This window comes from Accipiter gentilis, chromosome 16 (genome assembly GCF_929443795.1).
Source record: "Accipiter gentilis chromosome 16, bAccGen1.1, whole genome shotgun sequence".
In the NCBI taxonomy this organism is placed as follows: Eukaryota; Metazoa; Chordata; class Aves; order Accipitriformes; family Accipitridae; genus Astur; species Astur gentilis.
Window position 1 is genome coordinate 26,338,338 of NC_064895.1, and position 13,434 is coordinate 26,351,771.

A 13,434-nucleotide genomic window follows, 5' to 3' on the forward strand; every position below is an offset into this window, starting at 1 on the left:
GAACTTCAGTGGATTTCTGGAGGTGGCCCAAGCCGTAACCATTGGCTGCTGCTGACTTCAGTTCCTATCTTGAATCTAAATTTTAGACAAGCTTTTCGTTCAGAGCAGATGAAATACAGAAAGCTGCTCGCTTGCAATTCTGCCATCTAGCCCTATTTACTTTGATATAAAATAGTGGGAAGCCAGTCTGGCTTGTCTGTCGTTTCTGGTTTCCTTTCACTAAGCGTGACTGCTAATTCTTAAACAAATTTTAAGTAAGAACGGAGAGAGATTCGGGATAGGCTCTGATCTTAGGTGCCAAAACTCTCCCTGATTACGCAGGTGGCAAGAATTCATCCCTGGGGCTTTACATATGTATAGGCGTCCGAACAATAGCTCTGTATTTCCCACCTATAGCTCCATCAGCCTTTATTGTCCTTATCAGTAACCTCCGACAGATATTCAAATCTTCCTTCAGGCAATCGGTTCCCTCTGTATAACGCACCCTGCCTTCAGGTGAGCTCTTCCTCTCAGCATCGCCTTCCCGCCCAAGAACACACTCACACACACGCACGAAATGATTTAATAAATATTTTCCTCCTTTTCTATCTATCCACAGGCACACACATTCTCTCTTCGAGCCTTTCGGATTTCACACCTCCCCCCACCCTCCTTCTTCTTCCCATTTTGCCTTTTTCCTGGGATAACCGAGGATTTAATTCTCCTCCTCTACCTTTCTGCCCAACTCCTCAGTCCATCCTGATAGGAGTTAGTGTCATAGAACAGGAACCCATTTGCTCTCTGGATCAGAACCCTGTCCATTAATTATTGCCGTCTGGCATTATTTGATTTCCCCGGATAAAACAGGGAGAAAAGTGGGTTCATCCCCACTCCTACCCCTGGGAGGAATTAAACAAACTTCAGCAAACCCGAGCAGAAACCAACACACCCGAAGTCCTTCACGTCGAGCGAAAACCCTCCCAGGCTCCACTGACTGCACAGACTAAACGTTTCTTCCAGGAACACTGCGGGGTTAATCACGATGTTAATTTCTTTGCAATTCTAGAGCCAAATCGAAAAACGGGGGGAGATCTTTGCGAGAAAGGCTAGAAAAAATCGGTTTGAATTTACCAGCCGGCAGGCGTAAGGCCGCAAATGTCACTTTACTCACCTCCCTGGTGGAAGGTAAGCCGAGGGTTGCAGCTCCCTTCACACCCCTGCCTGCTCTGAACTCCTGTCTGACATTTTATGAACCAAAAAAAAAACCACCAAACCCCCACCATCTTTCGGGATCAGGTGGGAAAACCTTGCAGAGGTGAAATTCAGGGCGGGTTAGCATGAACAACAGCACGGTTAAGGATCCCATCCCCAAAAATGAAGTCGCTGGCTGGAGGGTCAGTGATTCCCCTTGGTGGCAAGAATGAGGTTGTGTGTGTGTGTGTGTGTGTGTGTGTACATGTGTGCACAAGTGTGTGTGATTCTGCAGGGCAATCCCATTCCTCATTGCTATTAATTTCCAGCCTGTGCCCTCCGACTCCACATCTCCTCCATCCTCTCCCTAATTTGCTCCTCCCGAGTTTGTTTGTGGCCACTGCAGGACTCTCAACGAGGAAAAATAATACAGAATTTTTTTTTTTTTTTAAAGAAATCAGAGCAATTGAAGAGTCACAGAGCATGTTTTACCTTAAGGTGGCTAGAATTGAACAAAGACACAAGCTATTCCTGAGGAAGGAGAGAGGGAAGGGCAGACTGAAGTTTTACCTCATTTCAAGTCAACTAATGTCATTTTGGTGTTCGGCATGTTTCTTTGATTGATCGTTACTGTACTGAAAAGTAAAATTTAGAGCCACTAATATGTTTAGGATATGTGCGTGTTTACGCTAAGAGAAGTTGGACCTTCTCCAAAAAACATAACCGGAATAGTATGGATGCAATTATGAATTATATGTATCTGCCTTACACATACACACCGAGAGGCGTATAAATAATCCACTTATCTCTTCTGCATATAAGCGTGCATAAACATTTGTGCTAGATATTAACTTTTCAACTCTTTTGATTGAGTTATGTGAGCGATAAGACCTTACCGCATGCAGAGCTGAAGGCAGGCTCGCAAAAAGATGGGGGCTGATAGAAAGAAAGGAGCTCCTCCTGGTACCCGCATAGAGGTTATGCCCAGTGCGCAAGGCTCCGCGTAGGTTATGGATATAGGGTCACGCCGTAGGAGACGTCAAGCATTTGGGGGGGTGACAGCTGCCCTTTAACACCGGGGTTAGTGCAGCTTCACCCCCTCTGCGTGGGTGAAAAGCGGTGTACCCCACTCACAGCAAAACCAGCCCTTCCCCGAAGCTGGTTTGAGGTTCAAAAGCCGGTGCGGTTGCAGAGCGATGCTAAAATCTGTGTCAAGTGTGTAGTAAGGTGAACGTCACCCTCCTCTCCCCTGATTTCTTTACAAATCAACAGTTTACCTTGAGAGAGCTCCTTCCTTTTAAGAAGAAGCTCTACCTGCTGGAGATTCATCTGCTTTTCTGCCACCAGCAGAAAAGCTCCGGCCAGAATTACCCGAGCCGTTCCCCCGGGGGGGACGACGACCCTGCCCGGCACAGGGTGGCGGCGGGGGGGGGGGGGGGCACCCCCTCCCCAGGGTCCTCAGGGTGCCCTCGCTTTCATTAAGCGGTTTGGTGATTAGCGAGAAGCCTTGGAAAGCAGAAGATGACGTTGAAAAGCAACTCCTGATCGTTAAAAATAATGTGGTCCTGGAGTTATTAGACATATCTGTTCTGCGTGTTGGAAATCTTCCCCCTTGTCCCTCAGGCGGTGCTTTAAAGGGTTTAATGCTTTATTCTATAGGGGCTGAGCTATAATCTGGTAGAATCCCCCTAGAGTCTGAGGGTTTTTTTCTCCCTCCTCTTTTCCTCCTTTCTGCAGCTACTGTCTTCTTCTTGTGGCATGAAGTACATCAGTAGGAGTTGGATGACACGAACCTCTGGAGGCAAGAAACCTGAAACCAGACAGGCAGGAAAAGTGACAATTAGAGTTAGAATAATTATTATTTTTCACAGAAAAGGTTGCCATTGGTTGCTACCTTTCCACCGGGCGGAGAGGAGTTCCTGTTGCATGATGGTCAGCTAAGAATGCGGATTAATGATTTCCATCAGATGAAATGCAGTTATCTCCATCATTTTACAGATGTGGCAGTAATTCTGATCGTGATGCAAGTGCTCTGTGTGTGTGTATAAACAAGCGCGTATATGATGTCCCACAAAGAATTGACATTAATATTAAGACTATGTCCACATCTGTAAAATTTTGGACAAGGATCTGCTGTATCGAAACAGGAATGGTTTCTCTGCTCTTAAGAGAAGTTTGAGTCCTTTTGTCTTACGGGATTGAACCAGTAGTTTCCCCTCGCTTGTTTTCTGGCCCAGTTAATTTGAAAATGTATATGTGTGTGTGTGTACGCATGTGTGTACGTATGTATATGTGTGCGTGCTTTTCCCACAGTTCTGCACAACCAGCTGCAGGGGTAGGTACCATCACAAGCGCCTTGTAGCAAAGACAAATCTCATCAGCTGAAAAATCGGTCCCATCAACTTACTTCTGCCCCCCAAAACAAGGCTTGTGGAGGGAAACCATATACCTGGAGCCTGTCCCTAAGGTACAAGAGATGTTATAAGGTTTCTAAACCCGGCCTGAAAGAGCTGGTCTCTCGCAGAGGGGGGGCAGCAGCCTCGGGAGGTGGGAGCCAGCCCGGGGCCGGCGGTACCCGGAGGTGTTAATGTCCCCTCTCCTCCCCTCCAGGTGAGGCCGTTCATTTAGCTCGGGATTTTGGGTACATCTGTGAAACGGAGTTCCCAGCCAAAGCTGTTTCTGAGTACCTGAACAGACAGCACACGGACCCCAGCGACCTCCACTCCAGGAAAAACATGCTGCTTGCTACAAAGTGAGTGCCAAGTTGACACCCCCCCCCCCTCCGCCAGCCTCCCTTCTATCCTCCCCCTCCTGAAACTCTTCCTCTGAGATCGTTTTGAAAGCAGACAGAGTTGCCAGACCCCAAATTCTAGCGGTCCCGCGGGGAGGAATGATGCTCGAGTCCCCCTATGGGCAAGGCAGACCCTATAGCTTCTGCATCCTTCTGCAGGGGGGGTTCTGCCAACACCCTCTGTCCCCATAGAGGATGTAGGCGACTGTCCCCTAGCTACTCTACATCGTCTCCAAGCCTCCCCCACCCCCGCCAGTTAAAAAATCTTTATGAAAAGGGGACCAAAAATCCGTGTTTTGCTTCAACAGCATCTCTGTCTGTCTCTCCTGCTGCTCACACACACCTGTTTGTCTGCTACCAAATTGCAATGTCTTTTCCATAACGTTCAATTAAAAAAAAAAAAAAAAAAAAAAGAAAGAAAAAAGAAAAAAACCCACCACTATGTACTGCTAATGCTCCTCGGTTTGGTCCCCCAGCCCATCTCTTTCCCTTGGGACTTTCTCGGTGGATGTGCTGTATGTGATGATTTACACTTGGCTGTGCCTCCCAGGCTACTAACTGGGTGCTTCATAGGTTGCTCGGGTCCTCGGCAGTGGGTGCTGTGTGTCTCCACACGTTTTCATCTATCTGGCAAAAAACGGAAAAAAAAAAAAGAAAAAGAAAAGAAAAAAAATTACCAGCCCAAACAGCTCTCATTTATTTCATGCTCTGGGATGTGGCTTGCCTTCGATGACAGTGTAATTTAAAGAAATATATGGAGGGTTGAAAAATCATTTGCTCAAATTTGTCCAGATGTTTTTTAGACGTGATTGGAATTTGATTGCCCTTTTCCGCAGGGTCAGAAGATATTAATGTCCCAGAACTTTAATTGCTCGCAGACCCTGCTTTGCTCTTTGAAGATGTAAAATGTTGGACTCATTACTGTTTGTTCTCCAAATTCAAAGTTTCCTCTCTTGCACTTTCTTAATGGATAATACACATAGAAGTAGACCTTTATCTTTCCCCACCCTCTGAAACCTTTAACCCACCGGGAATTTCACAGAATTTCAGAGGATGAGAGCTGAATGCCTTTTTTAAGGATTTCTTTTTTTTCTTTCTTTTTTTTTTCTTTTTTTTTCTTCTTTTTCTTTCTTTTTCTTTCTTTTTATTTTTTTAATTCTGGCCTTTTTTCTCAAGTCCCTGGGTAGGCATCTGTCTCAAAGAAATTATTCCTTTGGGAACCCCACCAACCCCCAGGGTTTCTACATTGCCTGGGCACCTGTTGACTTGAAGGCTTTGTGGACCAGAGCAATGCAACAAAAAAGTGTGCGTGGGGGAATTCCTTAGAAAAATCAAATCTGATTTTTCAAAGGTGGGGGCAAACAAACAAGAGCCAGATGTCAACTCTGATGTGTTAATTGGGGTGTCACCCCCCAGAATAAAGTAGGAAGTGTTCACTTTGCTCCTCATGCGATGAAGTAACCTGCACGGAGTTCAAAAGTCCTGATCTTTCTTGACAAGGTCGCCCAACCTGAGCAGTCTCAGAGGAGGCTCCATTTTGGCCCTTCCCTGTGCCACCCAGTAGCAATCAGTGCGTGGTTGTGCTTTCCCCCAGGAACAGCACTGGTGAGAGCTGCTTTGAGCCAAGGTCAGGCCTCCGGGAAGATGGGTGGTTGACAAAGCCATGGCACATCTCCATTTCAGCCTGGTTATTTCTAGAGCCACCAAGCAGGGTTGGGTTTTCACAGGGCTTCGGAATCATAGAATCATTTAGGTTGGAAAAGACCTTTAAGATCGTTGAGTCCAATTTTAAACCTCACCCCCTGAGCACCATCTACACGTCTTTTAAATACCCCCAGGGATGGTGACTCCACCACTTCCCTGGACAGCCTGTTCCGACGCTTGACAACCCTTTCAGTGAACAAATTTTTCCTAATACCCAATCTAACCCTCCCCAGGAGCATCCTTGTGGCTGCAGGAGAGGTTTCTATCTCCAGACCTGGTGTTATCCCCCAGCTACAAAAACCTCTCTCCTGAAGAACATCATCCTGAGCAGGGAGCTGCTGGCTCGCCATGGCCAGTCCTCAAGCACTGCTGGGGGAAAGGAAGGTGGCAAAAAAGTCCCATCCTGGGGCCTGGGATCACCTTTGGCCTGAACATGCCCCTTCCTTCAACCTTGGTTGTCTCGGAGAAGTGTGGGATGAGGCTAACCAATGCTTTTCTCTCTCCCTCTCTTTGCCTTTCTCTCTTCCGTGCAGGCAACTTTGTAAAGAATTTACAGATCTCTTGGCCCAGGACAGGACACCCATTGGAAACAGCCGGCCCACCCCTATTTTGGAACCGGGCATTCAGAGCTGCTTGACTCACTTCAGCCTCATCACTCACGGCTTTGGGGCCCCCGCTATCTGCGCTGCCCTCACGGCCCTTCAAAACTACCTGACTGAAGCTCTCAAAGGCATGGACAAGATGTTCTTGAACAACAACACTGCTAACAGGCACACATCTGGCGAAGGACCAGGTAGTAAAACTGGAGACAAGGAAGAGAAACACAGAAAATGAGAGAGAGAGAGAGGAAAAAAAAATTAAAAAGAAAGAAAGGAAGGAAAAGAAAAAAAGTTAAATAAATAAAAGGAGAAAAGAAAGAGAGAGATAATCTTTTAAAACAAAACCGTCTTAATTTTAGCTTTAAAAATATTGGATTGGGCTTTGGAAGAATTCTATTAGGTAGGACAAAATAATAATAATAAAATAATAATAATAATAAAAGAAAGACAATAATTTAAGATCAGAGGAGCACAATGGCGCAAGACCAGTGGTTCAGAGTCTCTTGCCAGGAACATGTGAAGACAACCACCAGGATTTTTTTCCCACTTCTGTTCTTTCACATTTTTTTAAATAATGATTTGGGGGGGAGGGGAATATAATAATAATTAATAATAATAATAAAAGAAAGAAATGAATAACTTATTGGAAGAAATCGGAGAAACATTTTTGGTGTCAGTGCTTTGATTTCTTGAGCTGCACGGTCTGTCTTGCTATTATTTTTGGTTTATTCTTTTTCTTTTCCTTTTTTTTTTTTAACGACGTCCTGTCTCCACCCTAGCTCAAACGATCTTCCAGAGCGTTCCTTTCTGAGCAGCCCCATCACTTCATTCCCCCCAACTCTTCCCATCTCATCTCACCTCACCACCCTGGTTCTGTCTAGACTAGGAAAGGAGGGGAGGCGAGCGCGCAGACCTCTCACAAAGTCACCGACGCCAGCCGGTTCGAGCTGCGTTCATGGCAGCGTCTTAACGTTAGATGCCATGAGATGGGAAGTTTCGAGTCGTCGTAGCTCAGTCGAATTAGCTAACTCTGTTTTTTAAGAACTTTTCTTGTTTTTTCCTGGTCTAGACAGACTCTCTGTTTAGATTACCAGCGTTTACAGGTGTGTATGGGCGCGTGTGTGCCTATGTGTGTGCATATGCGTATGCACACACATAACCTGATAGGGGTGCGTGTGTATCCTATGTATGTTTGTATATATATATGGATATATATGGGACATATCCATATACATATATATATAATATGTGTGTATAGCCACACATATTCATGCATGCAAACATACCTTTGTAATTTAGTACTTGCCTTTGATGGTAAAATGCCTTGTCTATAATGGGTTGCAAAATTTGAAAGTAAGGTCTGGTAAAATGTCAGCTGATTTCTTAATTTTCTGAGATCTCCTCTTTTTCTCTAGGGAGTTTTATATTCCTAACTATGCCAATGTTTCAGTCCTTAATTTCCTTGACTAGTGTGTGTGAGAGATACCTTCCCCCATTTTTAAAGAACTGTTAACAACAACAAAAAATGAGTGATATGAGTATGTAATTCTTTCTCAGGAGTATGCACTATTTTATTTTCTTCTGTTTCCTAAAGCTTTGCCCGCTTGGCTTATGAGCTTCTTCAAAGAGGACTAGAGATCCCTACACAATATATCAGGTACAGAGAAAAAAAATCCACAATTCTGATATTCTGATACTTTTCTTTTTTTTTTTTTTTTTGCTTTTTCAAATCAAAGCCAGTTGTTTCCGAATTCTGTAGGTGCACTTCTTTAAAGAAGCTCAAAGGGAATAATTTGAATGAGATAAAAAATATAAGTTGAAATCAAGGTATAATATTGCAAAGAAAATAAGAGCTGTGTTGAATGTTACCGCACTTGCTTGGCGCTAGGGTTTTGTACCCAGGGAGGAAAGGGTTGCCATGTGAGCTGGCTCCTCGTGATGGGAGTGGGGAGGGCTTGCCAGGGAATATCCTGATCTCTGAGCTCAGTCTAAGGAAATCTGTTTCTCTTAGAAAGATTTTAAAAAAAATGTCTTGTGACTCTTGCTTTAGAACAAGTCAGTGTGGTAGGGGGAAAAAACTTCTTAACTCCAATGTTTTTCTCGGTGGTTTTGGTGTGTGACAGGATGTCTTATGCATATGATTTGGGGGGGGTGGAGGGCAAGTCTGGTTTTTTTCCTTTTTTTTTTTTTTTTAACATACATTTCTTTGTCTCCTGTGGTAAAAATAATGCTGAAGTGTAAGGATATGAATTTCTGTTTGGATTCTGCCGTATTGGGTAATTGCATGTGTTTCTCAGTGGGGTAGGGTTCGTGCACTAACACATCTTTTTGCTTATGTCAGAACAGTTACTGGGTGTGGGTAAATCTCCTGGAGTCACTGGCAAAACTCCAGTGGGGTCAGGCCTCCCCCCAGGATCCCTGTTAAAGCTGCAGGACTCAATCCCACCAACCCAAGCAGGCACACCTGAACTCAAAACAAGGGAGAGAGAGAGAAACAAAAGAGAAGCCTTAGCCTTGTTTTAGTTTCTAGATACTTTGCAAAGTTGGATGGTGGGGGAGAAAGAATTCAGCCATACTCTCAACATCCCCCAACAACATTTTCTTAAAACAAAAAAAAAGCAAATGAGCCTCTTGATTGTCACCCTTAGTGTCCTTAGCTATCTGAGAAACGGCTACAGCTGAGGGCCTGCTCTGCTTTTCAAATCTTTGTGCAGCAAGTGAAGGTCTCGGCTTTTGTTCCCTACCCATGAGTTGGACGTATGTGGCAATAGAAACCCAGGAATCACGCAGCCCCGAGGAGCACTGACCCCTCTGGAGCTGCTCCTCATTCGCGTCCCTTCGGTTCTTGTGGGACAGAGAGCTGTGGGGAATCTCACGTGAGAAAAGGGGGAAACTGAGGCAGACAGCCTTCTCCGTGGGAAGAGTTGGAGGTAGCCTTCGACCCTGGCAGTGGGTTCGGTAATTGGCACGCCCCTGCGGATGTCACCAGAGGAGGCATGGATCCCTGGGTGATGTAGATCTCACGGATCCCCCACCGGTAGGTTGGGGACCGGCAGATTGAAAAGCAGCCCCCAGGCAGCCCCTGGTCCTCCAAAGCCCACCCCTTGCCAACCACCCCCTAATTTCAGCAGGCCCCCGAGGAAGGACGATCCAAGCTCCAGCGCAGGGCATGCCCCAGCAGTGATGCGCGGGAAAGGGAAGGGGTGCGCGTGTGTGTGTCTGGGGAGGAATGAATGGCGCCTCCCGAAAGCACATCTCCCTCCTCCGCCTGACGAGAATATGCTGTTTAGTGAAGCAAAGCACAAAGTGTTGAACGTTGCTTTGCCTGCCCTCTGCAAAAAGCCTTTGTGAGGACCCCGTGGGCCCAGCCCTCCGGTGTCACCCGGCCCAATGGGGTTCCTGGGTGAGGAGGACACCCCAAGTGAGCTCTCAGTCTTTCACCTCCCCAGCTGCACACTCAGGGACATGGGGACCTGCTCCCTGCCAGCCCGGAGCTTCCAGCTGAAGGCTTTGGGGAGCTCTTGGGGATGGTCCTTCCTCATCTTTGGGGGGATGTTGGGGATGGTCCTTTTAATTGCAGAAGACAGTATCCCACCACCACTGTAAGTTAATGAGGAGAGGGAGCCACTTGCAACTTCTTGGGGACAGACCTGTACACACACGTGCACCTACTCACGCATGTGTGAGGGCCTGATCCTGCTGCTGCTGAAATCTCCCCTAGGCACAGGTTTGGTCATCTGGACCAGCACCTAAACCTTGAGAAGGTTGAGGGAAGAGTTTCAGTTGACCCCTGGCAACTTTGGATCTGCCTCTCGTGCCTTCTACCTGGAAGAGACGGGCTGCAAATGCCAGGCTGTGCTTCGCTCAGGCGAAATAAAGCCAAAAGTAAAATTCCCATTGATGTCAGTGGGATGCTCCCCATTTGCTCCCCAAAGTACGGAGACAAAATCCACAAGGTTTCCGATTTAAATGCAAACAGGGAGAAAACCCAGGAGTGTATCCATCTCTGTTCTTCTCCCTAGCCTGGTGCTGGTCCCAGAGGGAAATACCCGTTGCTCAGTGGCTCCTATCAGTGCTGAGGACTGAGGTTCCCCAAAAACTAAACTCAGCCTCCCGCCCGAAGGCACTGTCCTGCTCCCCTGCACTTTCCCAGCCTGACTACTTGTGTTGGCGAGGCACCTCAGACGTTTATCTGATAATTGAGTTATTAAAAGATTTGGTTTCCTCGGGATCATAAATCAATAAACAGGAGGATTAACACGGCAGCTTTGCTTTTTAACTCAAGGGAAAAGTTTGAGGAGAGACCGTGAAAAGTTTGTTTTGAAAGCAAACAGGTGGGTTGCTGTAAATTTTATTTCATTCTTAGTCTCGTTTTTTTTTTTTTTTTTAAATAACAATTCTCTATTTTCCGTTGGAAAGATCTTTGTTTTTGTACGCTCCCTGACTTTTTTTTTTTTTTTCCCCCTGGTTGTTATTCACACAAGGTGTGAAGAAAACAAGAAGCCAATTTTATGGGAATCCTTTTACAACCCGGTGATTTCTTTAAAATCGGGTCGTGTCTTGTCCCACCTAATAGAAATTCTCTGTGAGAAGCTGTTTCAAGTCCCTTTGCATCCCAGACCAACCTCCCTCCAAATCCCCAAATTTGCATTTGGGGCTGGGAGGGAGGGGGGGGAGGATGGTTTTAAGACCTTTAGCTGTGCCCAAAGGGCTTATTCCCTTCCCGTGCTCATCTCTTTCTGACTGGTTTATCACGCAGACCTGTTCGGCTCTGTTTTAATACGTTTCTCGGAGAATTTGGTGCTCGTTTTAGCTGCCGTAAGCATTGCCAGATCGATCCGGCCAAACTCCCCCTCCCCTCCGGCTTCCCTGTGTGAGAGAGACCGTAGGCTTTTTACAAATAGTATATTTTCTTATACAAAGGGAAAAAGTAAAAGAAAATATCCCCAAACACACTGGCAAACGCCTGAACATTTCGAGAGAGACGAAACGTTGTGTGCCAGCGAGAAATAAAGGAAAAAAAAACCCACAAAAAAACCAAACAAATGTAAAGCTCTGAAAAAACGAATGAAAAACTGGAAAGATGAAAGAAAAAAAACAATTCTCCTTTTATGCCCCAAACTATCCCTTTCACCTCCTCTTCTTGAAAAATCTGACCATGCAGTGAGAAATATCAGTTTATCGACTCTTCCTGAGAAGAAATGCGGAGAGGCATTCAGTATTGAGTTTGTATATATTTATTTATGCTTAATTTAACGGGAATGTGTAAATATGGCGAGCAAGTAGTTTTTGGGTTATTTATCTGTGAATCTATACCTCTGTGAATGGGTGGGGGAATTTAAAAACAAAAAGTAAAAAAAAAAAAAAAAAAAACAAACAAAAAAGAAAAAAACAAAACCAACAAAAAAAAATCCCGCTTGACTAGATAGTATCCTATCTGAATCTTTTCTGTTCTTTATAGACAAGCTGTTATGGTAATGGGTAGAAATTGGTTTCTTGTCCAGTGATGACCTGATTTACATAAATAATAAGAATAAGAATAAAAAAAAAAGAGATTGTTGTGTTTTGTTGTATTTTCCTCTTCAGTTTTTTTGAATGTTGGTGCTGCTTCGATTCTGCAGACGGATTTACTTATAACGCCAAGAAGTCTTTATTTTCCCAATCTAGGCTTTGGGGAAATTCAGGACATGTCTCTACATTAAAAAAAAAAAAAAAGAAAAAAAAAAGACAATAAATATTGCTTCTCAGAAATGTTGGTTATTTTATTTCTGTCTGACTCAAAAGTGTCCATATTTTTACCACTCTTACCTCTTCATTCTAAGCAGACCTATAATAAACCTCATGTCATGTTAACGTGAGCTTTCGTTTCATTTTGCTTTTACCAGATGAATTAGGAGTAAATATTCTTTTTCTTTTCAAAGTATTAGCCATTAAAAGAAAATGTTATGTAAGCCTTCAATATTAGGAAACTTTTTTTTTTTTTCCTCCACTGCTATGTTACTGTTTACTGTACGTTTCTCTTATGTATACGTGGATGTGAGTGTGTATATATAGAGATATATATACTCTTATATACAGATCGGGAGTGCTGTTCGTATTCGCAATGCGGGATTATTTTCTACCTTTAGGTCTACAGTTGCAGCGCCAGTAATTAGCAAAAGGAAATATTCAAACTAAACCAACTTCTTCTTCCGTCCCCCGTCCATCCCCACCCCTTCCACCCCTCCGTTCCCAAATCGGCTTTATTTAGCTTTGTAATCGACATTCCTGAAGAAGAACCGAGGGGAGATCCGGATCCCCAGGGCTAACCCGGAGCCACTCCGGAGTGACTCGGGGTTTACCCTGCGGTTGGGTGAAGGAAGAGGGGGGGCAGATTAGGGCCTCAGGATTTTTTTATTATTATTTTTTTCAGTGTTATTATAGGAAGCATCTTTTTTTTTTTTTTTTTTTTTTTTTTTTTTTTTGTCTGTAAATCAGAGGCTGAAAAGGACTGTCAGTGTAACCCTCTGCACCGTCACCCTGAAAACAAACACACACGTGTGCTCAAACAGGGAAGCCTGAGGGTGAAAACCGGTTTAAAGCATCGCTTTTGCTGCCGTGAACTATTTTAGTTAAATACCCGCTCTGAAGACTTCTCTGGGCTGGGTTTTATCTGTTGGTTTTGAAAGAGAGTGGTAGTTTAAGAGGGCAGACGGAGCCGTTACAGGCGGTGGATCGTTTTTTGCAACTTAATATTTCTCTCGGAGGGAGGTGGGGGAACAGCAAAAAAGAAATCCATCCCCACCTCCATCTCCCAAACTACCTCCCTTCTTCCTCTCCTTCCAGCTTGGACTACAGGACCCGACTCAGCTGATCGTCCAAGGTGTCCAAAATAAATCATCATCATCATCATAATAACAATAATAATAATAAAAACAACAACAACAACGACAAAAAAAAACCATTGCAAACGACGACCCCAAAGTCTGTTTTATGGGGAAGCGTTCGAGGCTCGGCTACCTCGGCTTCAGTCGGGCTTGGACTCAGCCGTGACCTACTTTCTCTCCGTGGTGTGATGGCAAAACCGCCCGGAGCAAGTTTGGGGGGCCCGGGGTGGAGAGAACGGGTGGGTGGGTGGGTGCGTGGGTGGGGGGGGGACGGGGACGGCAGCAGCGCCCGGGGTCCAAGCAG

General features: G+C 45.1%; 1 protein-coding gene across 4 annotated transcripts in view; it reads left to right on the forward strand.

Annotated features, from left to right (window-relative positions):
- Window positions 1–13,183, forward strand: part of TFAP2B (transcription factor AP-2 beta) — a 34,419-nt gene extending 21,236 nt beyond the window's left edge. For 3 of the 4 annotated variants that reach the window (XM_049819147.1, XM_049819146.1, XM_049819145.1), the window contains 3 exons: window positions 1,046–1,164; window positions 3,781–3,922; window positions 6,199–6,970. In XM_049819147.1, the coding sequence (XP_049675104.1) occupies window positions 1,046–1,164; window positions 3,781–3,922; window positions 6,199–6,499 (562 nt within the window). In that variant the 3' untranslated portion in view covers window positions 6,500–6,970. Of the gene's footprint in view, window positions 1–1,045; window positions 1,165–3,780; window positions 3,923–6,198; window positions 6,971–7,858; window positions 7,922–13,089 lie in introns of those variants that run through there. The other variant, XM_049819143.1, reaches the window with a different exon arrangement.
- The last annotated feature ends 251 nt before the right edge of the window (window positions 13,184–13,434 follow it).